This window comes from Elaeis guineensis, chromosome 2 (assembly GCF_000442705.2).
Source record: "Elaeis guineensis isolate ETL-2024a chromosome 2, EG11, whole genome shotgun sequence".
Taxonomy (NCBI): Eukaryota; Viridiplantae; Streptophyta; class Magnoliopsida; order Arecales; family Arecaceae; genus Elaeis; species Elaeis guineensis.
The window spans coordinates 98572469-98598901 of NC_025994.2; the positions used below are offsets into that span (position 1 = coordinate 98572469).

The following is a 26433-nucleotide window of genomic DNA, read 5'->3' on the forward strand; positions in this document are numbered from 1 at the left end:
AATAATAAATTAATATTTAAAAAAATATTATTATTATTTTTAATAATATTTTATTTTTTTAAAATAATATTTTTAAAAAAATATTTTTTTATCTCTTATCCTCTCCTATTTTAATTTTTTAAAATATTTTTTTAATTTTTAAAATATTATTTTATTATTATTTAAAAATAATATTTTAAATTATTATTAATAATAAAATAATAATATTTTTTTCTCCCCCTCCTCAAATATTTTTTTTTATTTTTTCCTCTTTCCTTCCCTTCCTCTCACCGCGTCCCCCCCTCACGCCCTCTGATCGCATGAGGTCGAAGACACGGTCATCCTTGCCGCCCCATGGCTGTTTGCACCGTATCTGACTCCGCGTGACCACCAAACACCCTCCACTCTCCTCCTCCAGTTCCAACACCATCAACCTCCCTCGCTTCCCCTCCACAACCTCCAACATGGAAGGCACCTTGCGCAACCACCTCCTGCGCGCCTGCCCCACCGCCGTCCCCTCTCCTCCCTCCCCCATCTCCGATGAGCCCAAGCCCCCACAGCTCCGTGAGAACACTGACGACCAGCCACGCCCCTCCGTCAGTGCTCCTTGGTAAAATGGAGAAAAAAAAAAATGAGGGGCTGCTAGGTGCGGAAAAAAAAATGAAAAAAAAAAAAATTGCAAGCTCAACCCACGACTCCAATGAAATTGTGGTTTGAGCCTATGATTTCAAATTTTTTTACCCACATCAGATGGCTATATAGACTTGAAATCATGAGCTGAATTTACGATTTCAGCTGAGATAGTGGTGCAATGGTAGTTTCCAAAATAATTTTCGAACCACCATATTTTAAAAATATTTTATTCAAAAAGTATTATTTTAAAAAAAATCCGGTGATATGATCATCTGAAGACAAATGCCAAAACTAAAAGTAGAACTTTCGCTATCAGAGGCCAGAGGAGAATCCCACATATCCCACATATTTGAGGTTTGTGATACATACACGTTACCTTATAAGGACCATCTTTCAAACATGAAGCACCAAAGGAATCCAACCTTACTATTAAGCACATATATAACCCAAAACTATGTAAACAATACAAAATCTGTCATGTACCTGCTCATAGCAAGCCTAGTGACAATGACATGAAAGCTAAGCAAAAGTTCAAATAAGTAGCAGCTAGAGGTTTTTTCCCTTTTTTTTTTCAAAAAAAAAGCTGGTGATATTTCCAACAGTGCTCTTTTAATTTATCCTCGCTTAAGTAGAATCACCAAAATCGTTGCGATTGCCAATGCAACAAATGATTTTTGAACCGCATCTGCATTAGAGTCAGCGTGGTGAATCCCAGTGCCCATTGAGCTATGACCCCCAGTTGAAGTGCCCATATAATCTTGAAAGAAATCGGACAGATTGACCACCATCTTTGACACCTTCAATTTGAAGTTCTGCACAAAATCCATGAACCTAGTCCTTGAGCTTTGATAGGAATCCTGTGAAGGATGAGCTTCAGAGCTTTCTGGAGATTCGCTTGACTCTACAACTGTTTCAGAAGGGAGAACCACTGCAGGGGAAACTACTGATAGTCAGATTTCAGACCACCTATAAATGTAATCAGCCGAAACAAAACTTACAAATATTAGCCAGATACAATGACGCTTACTGGACTGTTGAGTCTCATAGAACTGTTTAACTTTAGGATTGTTCATCACAGCATTCCAGACATTTTCATCAGAGGCAATTGAAGCAACAACATTCTGCAAGCAGACCAAGACAGTTGGAAAATGAAGAAATCTCTTGCTAAGATTTTTTTTTTTTTTGGGTAAAATCTCTTGCTAAGATATGATGAATAACAAGTAAAATATATTAGAACACACAAAAAAAAAGGGATCATGATACAAGGAGAATTTCAGGATTACCGGTAGAACCCAATTAGCATCAAGACTTTAATTTAATTTAATAAGATGACATAAATGTAGATTAGAGCCAAATGGACATGCTTGCAGTGTGGCAGTATCTGACTTGCATGTTTATGCAAGAAAGAAGCAACCATGTAGTCTGATGACCCTAAGGTACTTATTCTATAAATCACTCACGCATGCATGCCCCCTTCCCCCACTACGAAAAAAATAGATATATAAATTATAGCTAGTCTAGGATGCAGTCGAGTTGCATTTGGCCCTAGACACCTCCTACTGGAAATCAATGATTCACATCTCAAAATGAAAATGAATACCATTGATCATGATTTATGGTGTATAAATGCCAAGAACAAAATCATTTATGTTAGAACACTCTTGCCTGTGCACCAAGATAAGGCAACAATATAGCCAGTGAGCTAAAGTATGACATATATAGATCAAAACTTTAGCTGATTTGGCTACTTCTAGACTATAGATCAAACAAAGACATAACATCATACCATTAAAATTGTTCATTTTGCATCAATTTGATGCATGGGCAAAAGACCTTGAAACTGCATATGTTTCTAGGCATTTTATGCACTACAGATCATGTCCAGTGACATCATTTTTCATTTTGACATCGTTGATTTCCACTAAGAAGCATTTGTGGCCGAGAATGCCAAATGTATCCTAGTCTAAAAACACAAACACCGTCAATATATCTGAAATTTGCATAACAACCATATCCATGTGCCCACGTCGACCATATCTATACTATATATAAAAATGACAGTTTTAATATGAAGGACTATTCCTTCCTGATCCTTTCTACCATTTTTCTTTTATACTGAGAATATCTATACTATATATCTATACTTTTTCACTCAGGTTACCTACCACATTCGCTCTGTGTTCTTTCCCAATCAAATTGGACTCCTTTCATGGAACTCCCAAACAGACTCTCAAATAAACTGGACTCTTCTATTCGACTTCTAAATAGATTAAACTCTATGGCTTGCCCTCTCCTCTCTTACTGATTCCAGTCAGGTTCTGCCTGTTAACCAGCCACAGACAGTCCTAATGTAAAAACCATATCTTCATGATTATGTAGGGAACAATGGCAAAAGGGCTTATATAGGGTCCTAGATGCTTGCTCTTTCATCATTAGTAATTGATGACAGCATAACTCCATCTAAATGACTGTCTAAAACTAATTTACCCAACCTCATGCACCTGCATATAGAGCACTACCAGTTTCACCAATTTTCTGGAGATACCATTTCAACATGTCACCACCAAATCAGCTACTGTTCCATTCACTCACACAATAATAGTCCATATTTTTATTGCATCATAGTTGCAATTTCCTAACTATTTATGTAATAAGGGCAGTTTCAAAGTGTATGAGAGTGTCTCTCTTATCATACAAGATAAAAACATGCATCAAGTAGGTAGGTTTCCACCATTAACAGGCTTCACAGGTTTTATGGTCAACACTCATTCGCTCATAATTCCCAACCAAGAATTTGGCAACAACTATTAGGGGTTTGACATTAGCTCAATAAGTCATAAATATTCTCAAAATTGATGAATCATATCTTGACTTATAAAGCACATCATCCATATAACACAAAAATGGAATTTGCAGTAGTGTATAGGGTGCATAAGATTCCCTACTTAACATCATGGCCACATTATAGGCTTTCGGAATGCACAAATTAACTTAATTTGTAGAAAATTTCTTACAACTATAACACCATTTGGATAAAAAATAATGAGCTCTGGAAAAGGAGATGACGTAAGATAAATTATTCATTGGCGACATCACAATGAGGTGTTTACAGTTACATACTCAGGCATACCAAGTCTCTTACATCAGATGATGAATCCCAACTTGTTTGTGGAAGTCATGAAACAGAGAAGAAATCAATGTCCAAGTTGACCTCCATTGGATTATCCTCCAGCATAAATCTTCATTTTACTTCCCACTTCCAGATCAGAGAGACTATGTTACCATACATCACACTTACAAGCCAAGCAGCAATACTGCTATACCTTCAAGTCCCCCCTATCATGATCTAGCTGATCAATATCTTGTGTTTTGTTGCATTACACTGAAAATCTCCATATTGCTAAAGAAATTCTCGAATCATTTTTATGTTCATCAAAAGTTATTGCTAATACTTAGTTTCATATTTATAGAAAAAATGAAGTTGATTAAACTAGTGCTAGGCTTAGACATAAAAATATATATATATATAAAAACAATTCCACAAGATATTTTTAATAACTCATCTAGAATTTTAACATATCGAGAGAGAGAGAGAAAAGAGAGAAATAAAAAGCAAGTAATCAGAAAAGTCATAATGTCAAAGGAAAATGTGCACATGATGGAATAAAGATCAATGCCTGCACGGAGCACTTGATCAATGCTCATATTAGATAGCAAATTGCAAATTACATATTTGTGATCTTACAAAAGAATATATTCATTGATGAGATGCATGCTTTATAGTAATCATTAAAACTAAAAAATACAAATCTAGAACATAAAAATTCCTAGAAATTGAAGGCATAAGTTGGAACCTGAGCTTTAGGGTTCCCTTGTAGCAAGGAAAACATCTGAATGGCATAATTTGGTGTCGAGGAAAGTGTTGAATTTTTGCTCATGGTGCAACCTTTGGTTTCTGACCCCTCCAAGCATACAGGACTTTGTAGGCTGGCTCCTAGACCACTCCTTGTGGAATCACTAGTGGTGCTAGAAGAGAAGTATACCCTAAAAAATATCATTATTAAGTAAAATTTAGCAACTTGGCATGATACCCAATTAAATTTACCAATATCAAGCAGTAAAGGTCCCTTCTCATTTTGATCAATGTATCTGTTGTAGAATAATTGAATAAGAGAATTCACATATGAATACATACAAAAGAAATAATACCCATATTTTCCACCCAAAAAGGTTGTGCATGTTGCAAGCATGTGTTCTGGGGGGTTTGACATGAGGTTATTGCTCAAGAAGGAAGGTAATAATGTATTGCATTTTCAAACAACAAAAAAAAAAAAAAAAAGGAGAATGAGACATTGCTTCGAAAGTCACTAAATACAAAGACTAAATGCAGAAATTGCCTTCACAAAAGAACACCATCATACAAAATATATACTCTATCTATAACAAGAAATAAACAAATATTTGAACATGATGAGTAAAATAAGACAACTTTTTAACTTGATAAGTTTAAACTCAACCTATATAAGTCTTCATACCTTATTTGATCAAATAATGATTCCAAAACTCTTGTATCTAGAAACTAGAAAGTACCCAGATATGCAACATGGTATGTACTTCACCAGGGCTGTTAAGAAGTTATACACATCATTTATGTTATATATTACCCATGCAATTCCAATTTTCTACTATAGATCAAATTTCCAACAATTCCCTATAAGCAAGTTCTCAAGTGGTACAGAGGGAAGAGCAAACTTCTTCAGAGGATAGAACAAGCCCTTACAACTGTATCGATTACAAATAACTGACAATGGCAAACCTATTCCCTGGCATATATAGATTCCAAGAATAACTATCTTCCACCGACTACTCATAACCAACTGTTGAATAAGCCCATTTATAATGATATACTAACTGCAATATATTTTCCCAGATAGATGTAAAACCAAAATCCTTTCTGAAAACCTAAATTCCGCATCTATGAACTTCACGGAGTGGTTCTAAACAAAAAGATATTTCTATATCATCCACTCTGGAGTGATCATTACCACATTCAAGAATACCATAATGTACTACCAAACTATATCAGAAAGATTGGTATAAAAGAAAAAAAACCCTGCTCCGAAAAAAAAAAAGAACCATTTTCTCATAAGAAAATCGAATTTTTTGAAATTGGGCGTGGTTTAGAGTTATTTTATTGGTCCAAGAAAATCTTGTTGAAGATATCGTGAAAAAAATATTATGAATTAACTATAGCGAAGTAAAGGTATTAAGAAAGAGGATCAGAAGAATTATTGTGAATTAAACTATAGAGAAAAGGTATTAAGCAAGAGGAACTTAGAGCTCACTTCTCAAGTGCATCTTTGAGTTCCGCGGTCGCCGCCTTGGCCTCTTCGAGGGTCGGGACACGCCCGAACACTAGCCGGGGCGCCGGATACAGCGAATCAAATAGCTCTTTCTTCTCTGGGATCCCGGAGACTACCGACACACTTGTCCGATCGTTCTCGCACGAAAGTACGGAGACCAATGGCGCCCCCTCGGCAGCCCTCGTCGCGGTGGCGATGATGGCGGTTGACGGATTGGAAGCACTCCGGGCCACCGATCCCACGTCCACGGCTTTCTGGTAGCCGCCGATTACGACGGCCTTCGCAGCGGTTCTCATTGCTCCTCCTCCCATCTCTTCCTCTGAAACCCTTCAATCCTAGCCTAGAAGACGGAAAGAGATCGGAGGAATGGGGAGATAAAGGTTGCGTAGAGACAGGATAGAGACTCCTCGCATTTTGAAAAGCTACAACCCTCTCCAAAGCATTATTCGAGGGAATATGAAGGGAAACATCACGTCATTTTTAAATTTCAAATTGCTGTTCATAAATAACTGCATAAATAACTGGACGCCAGGAATTACATTGCAAAAGGAAACGTTTTTTAGGATATGAAATCAAGTTAAAAAAATGAGAGACATCGAGGGCGCATTGGAGTCTGTTTGTATTTTTGGACACTTTATGATCTTATATGATTTGAAATTATAATTAAGATTTTATGATTAAATATGTTTAATAATGCAGTGAAATCTTCTGAAAATTGGTAAAAATTATGAAATTGAAAATTTGATTTATGAGCTTTTCTTTTTTTTTAGCAACCAATATTCATAAATCTTAATTTTCAACTTCCAAAAATTATGTTAATAATATATGCAATGTTGACATTAAAAATTTCAAAACATAGTCTAAGAATCGAAGTGTGCTTAATGAGCAATATTAGTCCAAGCTCAATCTATAAAACTTATTTCTAAGTAGACCTGAGCTAGCTCGATCTAACCTAATGGCAGAGATATCTTAAAATGACTTGAACCAGTAAGGTCTATCTTAACCTAACTCGACATTTATTTGATCAAAATCAATACAAAGTGCAACCTATATTTCGAATAAAATATCTAAGAATTGGTACTAGAGCCTTGGTTTGTGTCTTGCCCTCACTCCAATTTAGACGAGGATTTCTCAGTCCTAGTTAAAGGGGGGGGCAGGGGAGTGCTCTTTGCTAACCAATAAGAAGAAAGCTTAACAAAAGGCTGACCTAATTGGAGCCATGCAACTTGATTTCCAACAAGTATGAGCTTCAAGAGTTACATGCTACCAGGGTATGAATTCTTGTGACATCAATGAATGATTTGAATGACTCATCCACCATGATTTGCACGGATATTTCATCGTTTCTAAATATCCACTTCTTTGGGGTTGAAAAGGATGAGATGTTGGATAATTGATTTTCTACCAAAGAGAAATGGATATTTCTAAACAACTTTAGGCTATTTTATATCACTCAAAAGAAACAACTTCTCGCCGACAAAATATAATTGCTAATTAGAAGGTCAGTTAACTTTCTGAGAAAGCAGCAAAGAGAGAGCTGAGGTCAACAACCAAGGCACTGCAATCCTTTGAGGGCTGTTGCATTCAAATAACAACTTATCGTTTAATTAAGACAGCAATTTGTCTAGTGAAAATATGAAATATAAAGTGAAAATATGTATGTTGTGTAGAGATTTTGAAATTCTCTAGCGATATTATTTTCCATGTTTGACTAAAGTTCTGCTCTCTCAGGCTTAAGAGCTGAGAAGCTCAGAGCAACATATGGAAAAAGTTAAAATAGAGGAAAGAGTTATGCAGCCCAGTAGTTTGTCAATTTCTGTTGGAGTTCGTCAATCCAGAACTATCTCTTGGCGTTTCCTCATTCCATTACTACTTTATGTGGTTAACAGCTTCCAGAGAATTTGTGGCCATCTTTGATATTACTTTGACATAATCGACAAAACTGCAGAACTTTTGTCAGATGGGGCTAAGTTGGTCGGTGAATTTTGAGCCTGTGCTTTTGGCTGACTCAGAAAATCCTTGACCACCAAGGATTTTGGAAAAAGAAATGAACTTAAAAACTTCAAATCAGTGTAGAAGATTAGATTCAGGCTTTTCGTCAACTACTGCTAAGTTACAACCTGATCATGTCCAATTTCATGCATGTACGCACTCCTTTGAAGCTAAATCCAAGAAGGAAAATCATTTTTGAATTTACATTGGTGAAATCTCATGTTCAAAACCTGGTTGAAGAATCTTGGTACTGGATTATGCTATTGTAATTCATATTAGCATGGTTTCTTGTAAGCTTATTCAGAATGATCAAGAGCCTTGCATGTGTTACCTCACAAACAACTTGTTTTCAAGTAATTTTAGCAAGAATTTGATTTTGCTGGTGGCCTTATCGATAGTACACATGCTGCAGCTTTGATGATTTTTTCTTTAAAAAAAAAACAGAGAGATAAAAAGAAGTGCAAATGATGGGTGAAGGTATTCTCATTAGAGCATGGTTTCTCTATTTCCCCTTTACTTCTGAGCTTAAACAAAGCAGTTTCCTTAGATATGCACTAGGCTGACAATCATACACTCAGCCAATCCACGAGTATGGATTAGCATTGGAACTAAGTTAAGACTCTCAAACAGTAGTATAGAACTGGCATGACAAGATTCTTTCTGAAAATGCTAACATCACAACAACGAGGCCCAAGGTGAAACCAACCACCAGTCATTGTAACACTTCATATTCATGACCAAATGTAATCAAATACCAAGAGAGCAGTTGGTTAAGGTGCAACTATGTTATATATGATGGTCTCTCCATGGAGTGCAGGAATATAAGTTGGGGAACAATGTTTATAAACAGGTGGACACTGAAGGATCTCTCGTTGACCTCTTAAAGAAAAAAAAATTCGCACACAACCCCTTCTTGGAGAAGACAGCCCATGTTGCGCAGGATTTTAAACAACTAAGCATGAGATCTATGATAGAAGATTGGACAACAAGAAGAATCTTCCAGTCTGCGCGCTGTAAGGCTGAACTAGCATACACCATGTTCAGTCCTAGTTAGAATTAAATGTAATGTTCTAATTCCAATCTTGATGCACTGATCAGAGGCTGTGGTCTTCCTCAACGAGTATGATCCATTGTAACATAACTGGTACAAGGTTTGCAGAAACTATTCAACCGCACAGTCGTAGATCAGAATAGCAATGACCATGCAGGAGATAATGAGACAAAAGTTTAATTGAAGAAGAATCTGTCTTTCCTCAAGATCCATGAAATCCTATGCTACCGATCTAGTAGACATTACATACATATTCTTCCACTAATATTAAACAAACTAGACCTCTCACTCACACCAGTAAAGGATGAACCCCTCTTAATGGAAGATTCCCTTGAAAATAGAAAAAAATTATAGAAACTGCAAGCCAGAAATCCAGGTTCATAGATAATTCAATGACACGAGGAGATCGTTGCTCCCAAAGTGCAGGGCTAAATGATGCTCGTACATAGAAACTTCGGTCCCATAAAACAAATAACAATGCAACAGAATATGATATTTTGGATCTGTCGACATGGTTGTGGTCCAAATATTGACGATGCTGTGGTTTGGCCTCTGCAATTTGGATTATTAAAACACATTGCTTCCTATCCGAAAGGCATAGATGAGAGAGCATGTTCTCTCCATAATTAGCATCATGTCTCCCCATCTCTTTTCATATAGAAAAGAAGCAGAAGCCCATGCAGTTTATTAGCTCTTCCCTTCAGTAAAAGCAATCCGAGAATTTAAAGAATTAAGCATCTCTTTGACTGTAATTACCAGCACAAGAAACAAGTTAGTACTAGAAATTTAAGATAGTTTTTAATGGCTGAAGGGGCATATCAATTTGGAACCTTCGCATGGTTGATAAGAAATTTCCAAATGAACTTGAACATAGAAGGGTCACTTGTATTTTGCTCAAGCAAAGAAAAAGGGCCAGTTGTTCAAATGAGGATCAGTATCGTTGGCTTCCCTTACCTGTCTGAGGATGTTGACTGGTTACAGGATTCAAGTGTCATCAGAAACTCAGTAATTGATGGTTTTCCCACAATTATACAAGAGAGTAAATCTTAGTAATCCAACGGCAGCATTGTCCATTGTAACATCACTTTCCTCGCTGCTAATCTGCTAAATCTGGAAACTAATCCAAAACTACAGGCAATTGCCAACCATATATCCAAGTACATCAAAATCTCAGTTAACTTGTGCTCAATTTTCTTCTTCCAAGAATCTCCTTACCCAACATCCTTCTGTCATTTCGGTAGACCACAGGATTTCTCTACTCTTTTGAAGGAAGTCCAGCTGTGTTTTGTTGTCATTTTCTGGGACCACTGGTGTCACTCTACCAAAACTAAATGGCCTCCTAGCATACAGGCTACCCGAGGCTATCCAAGAGTCACCTCCCTTCCCTATTAAACAAGCAAATAAATGAGACAACGACTTGCCAAAAACCAAAAAAAGAAAAAAAAAAAAAAAAAGGTGGGGGGGGGGGGTGTGGGTGCGAGCTGCCGCTACCCACCGCTTGAAAGTGTTTCCTTGTTTTTTATTAGTGGAATGCAGGGAAAGGCCGAAAGCCTCAGATATATTAAATAAAAAAGTTTACCAAATGGCCAGCAGATATATTAAATAAAAAACTTTACCAAATCGCCAGCAACCTGACCTTATAAAGGCCACAGAGCTGTCCCATACCATGGCCTCCTTCTAGTCCAAGAGCTTCATTCTTATCCAGGAAGTGTTAAGTCGCCAAACCAGAGTAAAGAGTCCTCCAGAAACTCTCCAGTCTCTCTATATCGAAGTCTTCTGGGTCAATGATATCTCTGTTCATGGCTCGCTTGTTGCTCTTTCTTTTGGTAGTTGCTGATATCTTTGCCACCGTTGCAATCGCTCGGCCTTTTCCAGTGGTGGTCCGAGCTGGTGCCGTCGAGCTCATTGGTTCCACCATGGCCAAGTCCCCTTCCTCCAGTTTGTCTATAAATGGTTCGGAGGTAGGACTCACGGGGGCACCGGAGAATTCACGAAATCGAAAGCACCACAAGGCATTTGATAAGTCGATTGCTGGTGGAGAAATTATACTTGTTGGACTTGCAACCGCAATTCTTGCAGCGGTTTTCTGCTACATTCGTGTTACTAGGCAAAGAGTCGAAGAGAGTAAATATTGAGATTTCGTAGCTTTTTTTATATATGAATACGGCGTTGTTTGAACAAATTATACTCACTTCAAAGTTGTAGATTTTAAACATGAATTATAGCTATACGTAGTGAAATTTTATAATTTCTTTGTTACTCTTGTCAAAAACAATAGTTCTCTATTGAAGGTGATTTCATCAGTTTTCTTGTGGAAAAATTTAGCAACTCAGTCTTCCAGTACTGAAAATTGGACTTCTTTGCTTTCTAATTTGACTGCCAGTGCCGCCTTTTATGCGAGCGAGCGAGAGAGAGAGAGAGGTGAATTGTCTATGGAGTTTTTGTGAGAACGTTTATTGAGTTACTATGACTAATTAGAGACCCAAATGGATTTTCTTTTGGCATGAGGACATGATTCCAGATGTTTTGCGAAATGGTTGCAATAGGCATAATAAATTTCACTACATAAAACCTATTTCCTTTTCTTCGAGTTTACTAGTTAGAAAACCTATTTCCTTTGCAGTGCCATATAAAGAAAGCGTTTTTTTAAATATCTTAAAATATCTTTAATGAACTAGCTTCAGTGAGTAATCCATCCTTAATTGCCAACATCAAAACTTTGAACAGCTGCCTTCAAACAGTGATTGAAAACTCCCACTAATCACCACCCTGAAGTTCAGAAAATTATAAAAAGAATTTGACTGTGAACTCCTTAGAAGGAGCCTCTCTCCACAATCCTAATCAAAACAGTCAGAAGGTTGTCCATGACTACGAATATCATCAAATCAGCAAACTCATTCACCTGGCTGCCATCAACCTCTCTTCTTGATGGAATGCCAGCTGAATTCATCATTAAAAAGCCATTTTTCCCATATTGACCATAGAAGCATCCTTCGTTGCTGCAAAATCAAACTTTAGATTGGAGAGTCTGGCAGCTAAAACAATCTCATTTGCCCATCTATCCTGCCCAGACAGAATATTTTATTGATTCCCCAACAAGGAAGAAACACAAAAATTTGATTAGAGATTTTGGTTGTCAAATGTGGCCTTCACTCCTGCTCTTAAATGATAATGTTGGCTAGCTCACAAGCTGGAACCCAGCAGATTATATGCAAGAATGCAGCTGCTAGCAGGTCTCCCGTTTCTGATTAGGTGAAACTGCCCTGTTTAGTCTTTACAAAGAGTGTTGCAGTATATTGTAATATTCAGGAAGATGAAGGAATTAGAGCCCATTGGCTTTGTGGTATCATAGACGAAGGTGGTTGGAAGTCAGGGTTCAGGAAGCATGTAGATAAAATCAACATACTGGTACCATGCCACTTATGCCTAGCAAAACCTCGTATACATGATATGAACCTGATGCATGAGGTGTACAATGCAACAGCAGGAGAGAGCAAGTAACAGCAGCTGGCTGCTATCTTGCATAGGGCCATGTCATGCATCCAAGCCACATTATACTCCGATCTTGTCATTTCAACAAGGGATATATGATGCTGAAACTCTAGTGATATTTAACCTGCCGCTTAAGAAATCTTGTTGATCTTCAAAAGCTGATGTGTGAACTACACATATTGCATTAGCTCAAAACAAGCATCTGACAGGAGTGCACATGCCCTGCAGCACGGTACCTGAATAGCATTAGTCATTCCACATCAACATTGTTTAGATAGGGATGTCCCACTTGTTGGAGCAGAGGATGTAGTAGAGCCAGCCGGGCTCGACCCCATGAACCTGGAAATCATGGATTTTTACTTGAGCAAGTCTGTGCAAGCTTGAATACCTTGAGGGTGTGGAGACTTGAGGCTTGGAAGCAAAATATGTGATCGCTGAGATTGAAAGTAAATTAATTTCTTTCATCAGCTCCATCTATTATCAAATTGGTTTATGTGCTGCACTTTTCCTATATTTTCTGTATCGAGGAATACTAGTCTTGTGATGCTTGTATACTCTTAGGCCTATCCATCTAAATACCTAGATTTTGAGATAGGACCTTAATATAGTATCTAAGCCTCCTGATTTGCCATTGTGTTAGATGGCACTTCAATTATTGCTATTGAGGAAATGAAACCCTTTAGATAGAAGCCAATTATGTCCATGATTGATTTTAACATTAAAAGCTCTATCTAAAATATTTATCTTTTTAATTCTAAAACCTATATTAAAATACTTAATCAATATTCAATGCAGATATTCTTGATATTTTTTTATTCATGCCTTTTCCCCTGATTAAGAAAAGCCTTTCCTATGGCATGCTAAAAACTACAGGAAGAAAATAGATCCAATTACATTCCAAGGCTAAGTTAATTGAACCCCAATCCCAAATAACCAGACTTTGAAGAGAGATGGAGCTAGCCAAGCATAGAAAACTGACAGCGCAAAAATTTTGTAGCTCGTACAATCCCTAAATCCATCATTGCAGGGACTCCATGGCTCAACTATTAATTAGATTATGTTCTCTCTCATTAATAATAATGATGATGATAATAATAATAATAATTTTTTCATTCTAAATATCTTATAAAATTATTTCTAACGACTATATATATATATATATATATATATATATATATAGTATTAGACTGGAATCAGATCGGCTGGATTTGGACTCAGATCTGGTTAGATCAAAACTCTATAATAAGGATCCCATATTAATGATCCAAGCCGTTGAATATGATCTACAATCTCAAAATTGTTTGCACATAAAAAATCATATGATTTTGAGACTTCTAGCCTCTGCATCAAGTAATCAAAATTTAGACAGTCTAAATAAAATTGAATTAGATATATTTTTTGATTACTTGATGCAAAGATTATGAATCTTTAAATCATATGATTTTTGGTATGCAACTAGTTTTGAACTAATAGATCATATTCAATGATTTGGATCATTAATGTAGAGCTTTCATTGTCTATTTTTGATCGATTAAATTTGAGTTCAAATTTAATCAATTTTATCTAAATCTGTCTTTGTGTACATGCGCCGTGAATATTTTAGATCAGAACGCGCTGTCTTATAAAAAACTCCTTTCCTATCGTACTATGTGTGTGAAATATATATATATATATATATATATATATATATATATATATATATATATATATATATATATGCAAACATTTTAGATGAGACCGTGCCGTTTAACAAAATACTCCTTCCCTGTCAAACCTCCCCGCGTGTGGGAACATTTTAGATGAGATCGCAGCCGTCTAATAAAATACCCCTTTCATAGCATACTCATCACGTGCCTCACACGTGCTAAAATCCACCGACCTGTTCTGCAGTTTTCGGTGGCGTTTTTGCTCCCGGGCCTTCGAGCGGCTTCCACAGCATCGTCGGTAAGGAGTTTGCCTCAAGAAAACCCCTGCAACCCTCCAAGAATCCTAGAAAAGGGGATCATCGAAACCCGAACAGAGCAAGATCGAGGAGATGGCTACGGAAGGTGCGGTAATGGCGGTTATCAGGGCTTCCCGCCCGTCCTTCCGTAACCCCCACGAGAAGGTCGCCTTCGCCGTCCACGCCTCCTTCCTCGCCGCCGGATTCTCCCTCATCGCCACCGGCAAGAACGCCTTATCCGATAACCCTCCGATTGGTCCGTCTCTTTGATCCCATACCTCTTAAAGCTCAACTTTTGAACCCAAAAAATCGTGTTTTTCTTTTTTCCAAAAAAAGGGAAATCGGGAACCATGTTCCTTTGATCCTGGTCATCTTAACTAGAATCTTGAAAGACAATTTGATTCTTTATTTTTTTTGGATAAATTTTAGGTGGGGAAGAAGTGGGGATCGAGGGGTGGAACGAGCTGGAGGACAGCTATGGTTTCTTGTACTCCAAGTCCGAGAAGGGTCAGAAAAAGAATGTCTTGGTGAGATGCCTGGTGATCGGAGACATCCTTGCGATTGATGTCTTGAATCTTGAGGGAGAGCAGAAGGAACCATTTAACCTCCAAATCAAGTATTATTTTTTTCAGATTTTCCACTCTTAAAGATTATAACTTGTTTGGTTTCTGGGTTGGATTGTTAATTTTGGTTGATTGCAACATATTTGAAGGGTAAATGATTACTTGTCTGATGATGGGAATCAGACGAGTAATTATGGGGAGTTGTACAAGGATTTGAAGGGCCTCGTCGAGAACTTGAATTCCGGTATCTTGGCCAAATTGGAACCCAAGGTTGGGAGCAGGTTTGTGAATGAATTGCCTCTGTACTGTTCTTCTTCATTCTCACCCATGGTTGCGATGCTTTCTCATTTCGGAGTAGGTTTCATTTGTTAGATAGTTGGTGAAAATACGATCCTAATGAATAACCACTTATCAGAATTGCAACCTAAAAAGGTCCTTTGTTTCTTTAGTTATGTGCTAGTAAATCTTTAAAGGATTGAATTATTCACAGAGAAAAATATTGTTGAACAAAAATAAACAAAATTATGCAATAAAAAGAAAAACACTAAGTAATTTAATAGTTAAAATTAAAATTAGAAAAAGTAAACAATGCTTTGGTTAAATGATTTAAAATCCCCAAGAAATTGGTCAGATACGTCTAAATTTTAGTTTCAAAATCAGTTTGGGTCGGATCTCATGCATTAAGGAGTCTTTTGTTGTTGATAGGGAGCCACTTGCATGTACTCTCATCTCTTGCTAGGGTGCAACCTGGGTTGGTTCATTTTTGACCTTGATCACCCAGCTTACTTGTTGGGTAGGGTTGGGTTGAGAAGATTGAGGTTTTTAAAAAAAATTCATTTTTCAAGTTGGAATTGACTTTTCTGAACTATTTTTGAACAAAATATTGATCTTTTTGTTTGGATACATCATGCACCACATAGGTTTAAAGCTTGTATTTAACTTAATATTGTTAATAATTTATTGCTCCCCTTTGTCGTATGGAAGCTTTCATTTAATATGGTAATATTTTTGTTAACTAATGTCTAATTGATGACAAACCTTAGCTAAGATCACTATGTTTATTAATAGCTACTGAAGCACTAGATGATGTGGCAGTAAATTTGGCTGCTTTTTCTTTGATTTTCTTCATGATTTTGCCGATTTTTGGAGAGAGGAGAGCTTTCTCTTTCTTGTCAATTTAATATATATTAGATATAATGGGTCAAAATAAGGAGGATCAGAAAAGTTGTTGTTGGGACTATGATTCTCATTGGGAATTTGGGGTTTAGGAGGAAGAGAACTTGCACTGTTGCTTTTTTTATTGGTTCAGATGTCCGCCTGCATTAATAATTAAAATATGTACAAGGTCTAGGATAGATGACTGTAAAACATCTTTTTATCCTTGAGCTACATGTATATTTCATTGACATCTTTATTCCCACGAGTATGAAGTGTGGGTAATAACAAATTGTGATGGATCTTGCCTTTTCTATCTACTGCATATTGCTAGAATTGTTGGAGATTTCCATCTACTGTTGGTCCTGTGTCTGTCAAATCAATAGAACCATCGCAATTTCACTTGCAAATTTTAGAGCTGTATTGAGTTATAACTGTAGAACTCTATAATTGATGTCAGACTTTAATTCTTTTACACTTTGACAGTGGCGAAGGTTTGCATAAAAGTACTGCTGAACCTGCTATCAGAATTCCAGTTGAGCATCAACCTGAAAGTTCAGGGTATGCACAAGCACACTATTAATTTTGGTGTCCAATAAACCTTTTCTGCACTATGCTTTCTTGTTAATGAAATCTAGCTCTTTAAAACTTTTGAAGTTATTTTGTTGGTATATTGTTGATTACAAAAGTGTTAACTTAGACTTGGTATAATAAACAAAAGTTAGTTCCATGAAACTGCTCAATTAGCTATTTGATTAAGCATGATATTCTGGTACAAATGCTTGGAGAACTCCCTTTTTTTTTTTGAGGTGCAATGAATAACAAAGCCTTTATATATATATATATCTTCAAAACGGAGAACAAAATCTTTTCTAGCTTGCTCTTTGTCGGGTAACAGTGTCTGCTGGATGGCTAAATTGTTAGCCATGTAGTTCTCTGTGACTATTGAGTTGGCTAAAGAAGACTTGGATGAGAATATTTATAAAAGGATTGCACACCTCCATTTTAGAAACTAATTTAAGTTACAAAGCTGTCACTAACTTATTAGGAGACACGCATTATTATTGATTATGTTCATGTTGCTCAAATATTATTTTTTAACTTAGTGTTTAATGGTCAAGGTTCTCTTCCTGCTTGATATAACATGAAACAGGGCTGGTACCATCTCTATGGCTTGCTTCAAAGGTCTTATTTCACAATTCATGGTATCCAACACAAAAATTCCTAATCAGGAAGCATATTTGTTTACTTGTCACTGCTGATATCCATGCTGTGCATCTCTTTATCAAGACCACCTCTAGCTGATGCTAGATTACCTTATTCATTCCCTAACATTCTGATCCATACAACGTACGGGGCCAGTCTAATGATCAAGGTTGTCAGACCGGCTGTGCTGGCCTTAGGCCGTGAAACCTTTAGCATTCACAGTTTGCACATCCTTATCTTGATATGCTTTTACTCTCTGTTTATTGTCTAACATTAAATCTGTACTGTGAAGAGTTAGATACTGAGTGATGATTTTATCTTTCTAGGAGGTCCTTGATGGTAACCTCTCAAAGGTCTTGGCAAGATGCTAAATTAAAAATTTACCTGATAGTTTACTAAATCTACTTACAGATATTGCAACTTAAATTTCACTTCTAGATAGATTTAAATAATTACAAAGATATTTGAGTTTGTGGAAAGTGTATTGGAGACAAGGTCACCAACTATTTAAGTTATATTGTCTATAGTCCAGACTGCAGGAAGCATGTCTATCAGAAAAGGAGAATATATTTGTAGATTTTCTGAAAAACAATAGACAATACATAAATATATGAATTAACAGTCCTGTCAGTTTTGGGAGTGCATATGAATGTGAAAACTAGAGCACTGAGCAGTTAGTACCTAGACACCTTCCTAGATATTTAGCCTGGGCGGTCAAGTGGTTGCCCTTCTTTTGACAACACACTAATCTTTATCTAGGATTTTCTCATCATGGTGGTTCTTGGCTGGGAAAAAAGGCATTAAACCTAATTTATGTTCATCATGGTAGTCTTTGTTCTTTCAAAAGAAATGTGTGGTTCTTGGTGTATCACAAGAAATTATTCAAAACAGAAGAATCCTAGATTGGGGGAAATGGGTGCCTTGAATTGGTTAGGATGGATGTGCGCAAGGGAGAAAAGGAAGCAGGCAGAGAGCTTTTTTCCTTGGAAATGCTTGGGTTTTGGCAAACTTAACAACTAACTGCAAAACACAAATAGGTAAAGTAGTTTGTGATGCTGGTTTGCCTGAAAATACAATTGTCTGATGATGCCTTGATTGTTTGTGTCGCATCTTCAATTTGCACATGGTTTCATCCAATAGAGGACATCCACATATTTTGTTTATTCATTCTTTTTTTTTTTTGAAGTAATTGGTCCTTTTCTGTTAGTTAGTTTAACGCATGCATGGACCTATCTGATGCTTGAATAACTTTTAGATTCTAACTCGTCTATTTTTTTGTTCATTTGTTTTTGTGCATAGTATTGTATACCCTCCTGTTCCACCGTTTGAATACAATGATGCTTTTCCTGGGCCTGGCGGTGGCTTCTATCCTAATAGGTTTTTTTTCTCCCAGTCCCACCATAATAATTTTGTAGTCTTGTAACTTGGCTTTGGATATTTAGTCATCATTTTGTGCTTTCTCCCAGGTCCCCTGGTATGCGTGGCGACATGCTTGTAGGTATGTTGGTAAAATTTTTTAAAAGGCCATTTATTAGTAGGTTTTTGTTTTTCCATTGTTGCTTAGTCTTTGCTCTAATGATGCAGGGCCAAATGATCCACGCTGGTTTGGTTCCGGTGAATTTCCTGGCTCTCTTGGTGGACTTCCGTGAGTTCACTCTCTTTCCCTATCAAAAGACAACATTTTTTACTTGCATTTCTCTGCTCGTTGAACTAAACTCTATTCATATACAATTAAAACAGGGGTGTGCCACCGGGTGCTCGCTTTGATCCATATGGTCCTCCTGGTGTCCCAGGCTTCGAGCCTGGTCGTTTTGCAAGGTAAGATTGTAGCCTGTCTATTGTGAGATGCTTCAGCTAGTTATTAATGTTCTGACTTTAACTGGCATATAGCAAGTCCAGGAATAACAATAGTGTAACTACTTGTTGGACTGAGAAAGCAAGGGGTTGTTGATATGCTTATAGTTGAAATCATTTTTGAAGATGGTAAACGAGCACCTTGTTCCTTAAATTCTAAAGAGAAAGCATCATGCATTTCAGAATAAAGACAAAAGCTCTCGCAAGATTTTGAAAGTAGTCCTCAAAGTAGCATGATAATCCATTTCTCCTCCTGAAGCCTTTTAGTTATCAGAAGTTACTATTCATGGTTTCACAAAGTTGCCCTGGTTGGACTAGTGGTTGGAACTTGGATACAACTGTTTAGGTCCAAGACGAAAATACCCGTTGTCACTTGTGAAAGAGAGCCAATATCGGTGCTCATCTAATTGGGCCTGAAGGATATCTAGGTTTATTAAGCTGTTTAATTTACTTGTTGCAAAATCCTGACGTCAGTCACTTGTTTATACCGCATGTGCTCATTTTCTTATGGGGCATTTTTACAGGCGACCGCGACAGCCTGGGAGTGGTGCTCATCCAGATGTTCAGTTTTTCCCAAGAGATCCTGATTATATATAGGAACGTCATGCACTGGAGTTTTGATCTTCTCGGAACAAACCCGAACAGTTTATGTGTAGTTTATAAATATTATCGACGTTTGATATATCAATTAATGGCCTGTAAATTGATGTTCGTGCAATCTACTGTTTTGGTTTGTCTTTTCATGGGTGGCTTGTAGATGAAATAGATGTTTGAGCGATCCAGTCAAGAACTGTAACCTGATGTGCATTTGAGCTCTCTTTTTTCTTTTTTTTTTTTTTTTGAAAAAAAAATTCCTCCTGGGAGTTCGTTAAATGGTCTCAAACCGAATCTGTTATCTATGTTATTTTATTTCTCTGGGTGCAATCCTTTTGTCAATGGCTGATATACATGCTTATGATTTTCATGAGACTCAAAGAGCTAGGATGTATAAATAAATAAGATTGTAATAAATTAGAGACGGATATAATAGATGAGAATAAGGAAAGTGTAGCTATTTATGTAGGCATGACCGGCAATGCGTATGAGCTAACATAGAGGTGAGCTCGGAAAAATCCTGTGATTCGAACACGGACGTAGTGTGCTGCAAAATCTCATGAGACCAGAAGCGTTACTGCTAAACACCTAATCAAGCACTAATATGAAAGATACTTCCCTGGGACTGAATTTAATCACAGTCCCAAAAACGCTATCAACTTAAAAATCTACAATCTATTAGAAAAAATAGATGCATTCATCCTCTCCACCTTTCATCCTAATACTGCTTAATGTTTGCTTGGGATGTTTGCTTTTAGCCCACGTTAGTCTAACGCACCAGGGCTTCCAGTTTGATACCAAAAAGAAAATATTGATTGTATGCTGCAACTTATTATATTAGAAAATAATAATTATTATAATAAATAGTTACATTAATTGATTATATCAGCAATCTCTGAATAAAATATAAACTGCAATAGGTACTTCAGTTGTAAACTGCTATTTACATGAAAAATCCCAGAATATTATTTAATGACACGGACAGATAAGATTGGAAAGAACCTGATACAAACCCAAACATGAGCAATACTTCTAACTCTCCTAAGACAACACATACTAATTCATGCATTGATACGAAAGATACTTCCTTTGAACTAAACTAAATCAGTTGATCGTGGTCCCCAACAACAGTGTCAACATCGGAATCTACAACCTATATAAAAGTGGGAGATGCTCTCCCACTTTTCATCCCGACATTACTTTTGATTCACTTGGGGCGCTTGGGTTTTCGTCATGTTACTCTTAACACACCAAAAAGATCTCCAGTTTGAATCCATATGAGATCATGTTTCTGAAAAGATATTATGTCATCGCTTCCAAGATTTTTTCAAAAAACTGTTGTAAGTATTTTAATTTCAAAATGTTATTTCATTCACATGAAAAGTGAAACTTTTGCCATAATAAACATTGAAAATGTCGATCGATGGCTTTGTTTCATTTAATCTAACGCCCTTTATCGTGAAATTATAACTAAAGATATGATAGTTATTCAAATTTACTTGTTGTGTTATAACATGTCAGGAGGATTCTTCAGTCATCGTAGCGGCAGTTATTCTAAAGTTATGATCAATAGTTGCATTACCAAATGGATGGTTATGATTCCATCATGAAATTTTTTACTGAAATTGATTAATGTACACTTCACTTTAATTTTTCAAATTGCAGAATGAATATAGACTGACATTTCATAATCTCATTGATTTTTCTTTGATACCAGAAGGTTGGCATGTGGGTCAACATTCAAGCCACCATAGACAATTGTTGTTCATCATTACCCAAACAAATGATGTAATATTTTATTATTGTTCATAAATACATATCTGATTGAGGATTAGGTAGCTCTATAATTTCTGCCTTGAAGAAAAGAATTGGTGAATTTTGCACAAAAAATTTACTTAATTATAGTTTTTTTAAGAAAATGTTGGAATACCTTTTTTTGACAAAACGATATATAAATAAACGTCCCTAGGTAAGTTTGCTCTTCAGTCCAAGTACAAGATAGAAAATGCACATTTTTTTAGCGTTTGGTGCATATTTGAGAAAACCTGGAGGATCGTTAAAGATCCATCATTTTACCAAAAAAAAAAAAAAAAAACTGCTATTTCTTGTGAGATTCAATATTATTTTATAAATAAATTTTCCTCAGTTAAGCAGTTGGTCCAACTAATCGCTAGACTTGGGCTCCTCAATATATCCTTGGACATATCAGTGTGATCAAGCGAGTCACCCAGACTCTTACAGATATGTGCAACAAAATCTCTTTGATAGCTGCAATATCATTCCTACTTATATTAGTAGCTGTCGTCATATTCATTGAACTCTTCAAACAAACCCAGAATTCAATTTTTTCCGGGCACTCTAATACACTGCAAACCCTTTTTGCACCAAAAAGAAAACTGCAAACTCTTTTCCGCACCTCTGAATTTTAGTTTGTGGGACGTTCCCAGATGATAGGACCTGTTTATAAAGAGGAGGATCCATAACTAATGCTCTAAAACTCACCTTTTTTCACGAGAGGACATGGAACATAAATATGGATATGAAATGCAATGGTAACATATTATTTTTACAAGACGACATGGGAAATAAAAATGGGTGTGGATTGAATGGTAAAAACTAGTTAGGGATGGTGTCTGTTCCAATTCTCGAGTAAAGGAAACAACATAATGCTTGCTTCAAGAAAGGCACTTCTGGGATATTCTCCAGTATGACTGGTTGATTGAGAGTTGGAGCTTATTATACACCGCAGAGAGATTACATGCCTAGATAAGCATCTAGGAAATGGATGGCCGTGATTAAAGCGACATTCATACATTTCCAAGATAGATTATATGGTTGATATCCAGGCATGCATGCAGGTAGAACACGCACCAGAGGATCCTGACTCGCTTGACTGACCCTTGCTGTGGCCATTGATCATCAATTAATGTTTTCCACTGCAAGATGAACCAAAGTGATCCTCCACTTATCTTTATACTGGAGGGGATCCGATGCCTGGTTCAAAGCTAGGGATATTATTTTCCGGTTTGGTTAAGTATACACGCATGGATATCAAGGTGCAAATTGAGACCATACAACATGGGACTTACATGGATCCTTCCTTATTCCATGCAACGGGCGCATAAGAGAATTGTTTTATTTCTTCGTTTTCCTTGATAATTTATTATTTTTCAAATTGTTGGGTGGATGTCTGGCCAGGACACCACCTCCTAAGATCCTTTCAGTACCACGCGATACAGCAGGAAGAAAGAAGAAACAAAACAAAAGAAAAACAATCAAAATATGTGGATCAGCCACAAAAAGGCTCGCCTCCACGGGGCATGCAAATTTCACTATGAAAAAAAATTTTACAAGAGGAGACCTCACCCTCAACCCTTCTACATCCAATTCTCTCTCATCTAAAGTTTCCCTCTCAAAAGCTCTCTCTCTTGGAGACCCCCCTGAACCCCTGAAGAGTCTGGCGACCGCTGTCCAGGAGCCTCCTGCTCCTCTCTCACAGCGCTCTCGCCCCTCTCTCTCTTCTCGGGTTCGTACGGCGGCGAGAAAACGAACCACTCACTCCTCTGTTTCGTCACAGGCCCTTTTAAAGGGTTAAACATAGCTTAAAACCTAATTAGATTAGGTTTAAGAGTCCTAAACAAGCCAAATCAACGTCCCAGACCGTCGGATCAAGACCGGGAGCCACTTGGGCCGTTGGACCGCGCTCTGGTCCACGAAATAGTGTCGTGGACCGTGAGAAACGCATGGGAAATGCCCACGCGGTCTACAGGCCCCGCCATGGACCGCCTGGTCCATAGGCCCCGCCATGGACCGCCCGGTCCACGATGGATCGGGGCAAGGGGGGCCAGCAGGCCGCTGGCCTGGGCCGGCCCGCGCGCGGGGGCCTGGGCTGCGCCTGCGCGCGCCTGGGCCGCGCGCCAGCCTAGGCCGCGGGCCCCCCCGTGCGGGCCTGGGTCGCGCGTCCCACGCGGACCTGGGTCGCGCGTCCCGCGCGCTGCCGCCTGCGGCCGCGCCGCTGCCGCCCGCCGCCGGTCGCCGGCGGTCCTCCACCACCTCGATTCTTGTGCCGACTTCAAAAGCTCATATCTCCTCCATCCGAGCTCCGTTTCAGGTGATCTTGGTCTCGTTGGACTCCGTTTTTCGCCGCGAACCTCGCTGTGGGCTCAATGTGGGCTGAATCTCGAGGCGTCAAATCCTAACAATCTCCATCTCGACTCGATATTCGGCCTCCTCCAAACTCCGAGAGCTTCTGGATCTCCTCGCCCCCATGCCCTGGGGCAATCGCCTGCTGATCATGGATGGGCAAACATGAGAGTCGAGCCAGACTGCTCGATCCCATCTCCGTCGTATGCTGTGCTCCTCTTGACCTGAGACCTGCTCGGGGCATCATCCTACGGCAATAGGAATCTTACCTTGCGACGTCGCCTCTCGTCCTTCCGAGTCTTCTGTCTCGTGCCCGATCCGCCTCCTGGAGCTCCACCTCGCTCTAGGCTCCACCTGGTTCCCGAAACTCCACCTCGCACTGGGCTCTCTGCCAGGTAATAATGTCCTCTGCTCCTCTTCTTCCCCTCCAGCACAATCCTATCGCCGCGTAGCACCCTCAGGATTCGTCCACCAGCTACCGTCCTGTAGCCTCTCGAATCCAGTCTGCTAAGTGAGATAAGATTCCGTCTGAAATAGGGTATGTATCAGACCTCCCTCAATCTCCTCACTGCACCGTCATGTGTCCTCCAGCTGACCGTCCCAATGCCTCTGATCGCACAGCTTGATCCATCCGGCAGATATACAGTGCTCTCACTGTTCTCCAGGGAGTCAAACTGCTCCTCTCTGCAACACACATGATAGGGGCATGCAAAATCTAATATCCACTGCTGGGAAGAAGTAGATACCTCGTCAGATATCTTCAGGACATCTCCATCTGAATCACTGCCGGCCGTCGCTACAGCAGCCACCGTCCAATTTTTCAGTTGAGGGCAATCTCTGGCTAGATGCCCCAACTCCTCACACCGGTAACACCTGGTTTTGCTCAAGTCCCTCCTGAACTTAGACCGCCCTCGTTGCGATCTCCTGTCGCTCCGTCTACCGCCTCCTACACCTCCAGAAGCCACCAAAGCTGAGCTATCGCCACCTGAGCTCGAAGCTGGGTTCTCCCTCTTGAGAACCTCGTTCTGAAGTATCGCCGCGGTGACCTCGTCCATCTTGATAGTGCTCTTCCCCACTAGAAGAGCAGTCACCAAGGACTCGTACGAAGGGGGAAGCGACGCCAGCAAAACCAGCGCCCTGGTCTTCTCCTCAACGTTCTCGCCAACGCTGAGAAGGTCGGTGAGGATCTTCTGGAAGTGGCTCAGATGCTCCTGCACGCTCTGTCCCTCAGTCATCCGCAGTTGGTAAAACTGTCTCCAGAGGAAAAGAGTGTTGGTGAGAGACTTCGCCATGTACAACTCCTCGAGCTTCGACCACAGCACCGTCGGGGAAGTCTCGCTCAGCACATGGATCACCACCTCATCCGTCAAGTACATGCGGATGGTACTCACCGTCTGCATCTGTAGCCGTTTCCAATCCTGCACCTCCATGGTGGTCGGCTTCTCATCGCACAAGAGAGTATCGATCAACCCCTATTGGATGAGCACATCCTTCACCCTTGCCTGCCACAAGGAGAAATTGCTCTTACCATCAAACTTGTTGATCTCCATCTTGATTGTTCCTGTTTTCGCCATCTTCAGTTTTGCTCACCACCACTGCAATCTGCGTCCTTGTACCGCCTTGCTCTGATACCATTTGTTGGGTGGATGTCTGGCCAGGACACCACCTCCCAAGATCCTTTCAGTACCACGCGATGCAGCAGGAAGAAAGAAGAAACAAAACAAAAGGAAAAGAATCAAAATACGTGGATCAGCCACAAAAGGGCTCGCCTCCACGGGACTTGCAAACTTCACTATGAAAAAAAAATTTTACAAGAGGAGACCTCACCCTCAACCCTTGTACACCCAATTCTCTCTCATCTGAAGTTTCCCTCTCAAAAGCTCTCTCTCTCTTGGAGACCCCCCTGAACCCCTGAAGAGCCTGGCGACCGCTGTCCAGGAGCCTCCTGCTCCTCTCTCACAGCGCTCTCGCCCCTCTCTCTCTTCTCGGGTTCGTACGGCGGCGAGAAAACGAACCACTCACTCCTCTGTTTCGTCACAGGCCCTTTTAAAGGGTTAAACAGAGCTTAAAACCTAATTAGATTAGGTTTAAGAGTCCTAAACAAGCCAAATCAACGTCCCAGACCGTCGGATCAAGACCGGGAGCCACCTGGGCCGTTGGATCGTGCTCCGGTCCATGAAATAGTACCGTGGACTACGAGAAATGCGTGGAAAATGCCCACGCGGTCCACAGGCCCCGCCAGGGACCGCCCGATCCACGATGGACCGGGGCAAGGGGGGCCAGCAGGCCGCTGGCCTGGGCCGGCCCGCGCGCGGGGTCTGGGCCGCGCCTGCACGCGGGCCTGCGCGCGCCTGGGCCGCGCGCCCGCCTGGGCCGCGGGCCCCCCAGTGCGGGCCTGGGTCGCTCGTCCCGCGCGGGCCTGGGTCGCGCATCCCGTGCGCCGCTGCCTGCGGCCGCGCCGCTGCC

General features: G+C 39.4%; 2 protein-coding genes across 3 annotated transcripts; one reads left to right on the forward strand and one right to left on the reverse strand.

Annotated features, from left to right (window-relative positions):
- Positions 1-1026: 1026 nt before the first annotated feature.
- Positions 1027-6425, reverse strand: LOC105050305 (uncharacterized). 2 transcript variants are annotated; one of them, XM_073252343.1, is made up of 4 exons: positions 5958-6425; positions 4467-4656; positions 1640-1733; positions 1027-1552 (listed from the first exon to the last, which is right to left on the reverse strand). In XM_073252343.1, exons 1-4 carry the CDS (start codon positions 6284-6286, stop codon positions 1227-1229), a joined length of 939 nt encoding a protein of 312 aa, XP_073108444.1. In that variant the 5' UTR covers positions 6287-6425; the 3' UTR covers positions 1027-1226. The 2 variants fall into 2 exon arrangements, with proteins under 2 accessions (XP_073108444.1, XP_010928579.1); XM_010930277.4 differs by having other exon boundaries at positions 1027-1540; positions 5958-6422.
- Positions 6426-14411: 7986 nt separating this feature from the next.
- Positions 14412-20154, forward strand: LOC105050318 (probable proteasome inhibitor). Its single transcript, XM_019854772.3, has 9 exons — positions 14412-14708; positions 14882-15068; positions 15165-15296; positions 16657-16731; positions 18676-18753; positions 18843-18874; positions 18961-19021; positions 19117-19194; positions 19755-20154. The coding sequence occupies exons 1-9, from the start codon at positions 14546-14548 to the stop codon at positions 19825-19827; spliced, it is 879 nt and encodes a 292-aa protein (XP_019710331.1). The 5' UTR covers positions 14412-14545; the 3' UTR covers positions 19828-20154.
- The last annotated feature ends 6279 nt before the right edge of the window (positions 20155-26433 follow it).

Coding starts and splice junctions, on each gene's coding strand:
- LOC105050305 (XM_073252343.1), bottom strand. CDS start 6,286: ATGGGAGGAGGAGCAATGAGAACCGCTGCGAAGGCCGTCGTAATCGGC. Junction 4,657..5,957: donor CTCAAAGATGCACTTGAGAA/GTGAGCTCTAAG, acceptor GATATTTTTTAG/GGTATACTTCTCTTCTAGCA. Junction 1,734..4,466: donor AAGGGAACCCTAAAGCTCAG/GTTCCAACTTAT, acceptor GTCTGCTTGCAG/AATGTTGTTGCTTCAATTGC.
- LOC105050318 (XM_019854772.3), top strand. CDS start 14,546: ATGGCTACGGAAGGTGCGGTAATGGCGGTTATCAGGGCTTCCCGCCCG. Junction 15,069..15,164: donor CCATTTAACCTCCAAATCAA/GTATTATTTTTT, acceptor ACATATTTGAAG/GGTAAATGATTACTTGTCTG. Junction 15,297..16,656: donor GAACCCAAGGTTGGGAGCAG/GTTTGTGAATGA, acceptor ACACTTTGACAG/TGGCGAAGGTTTGCATAAAA.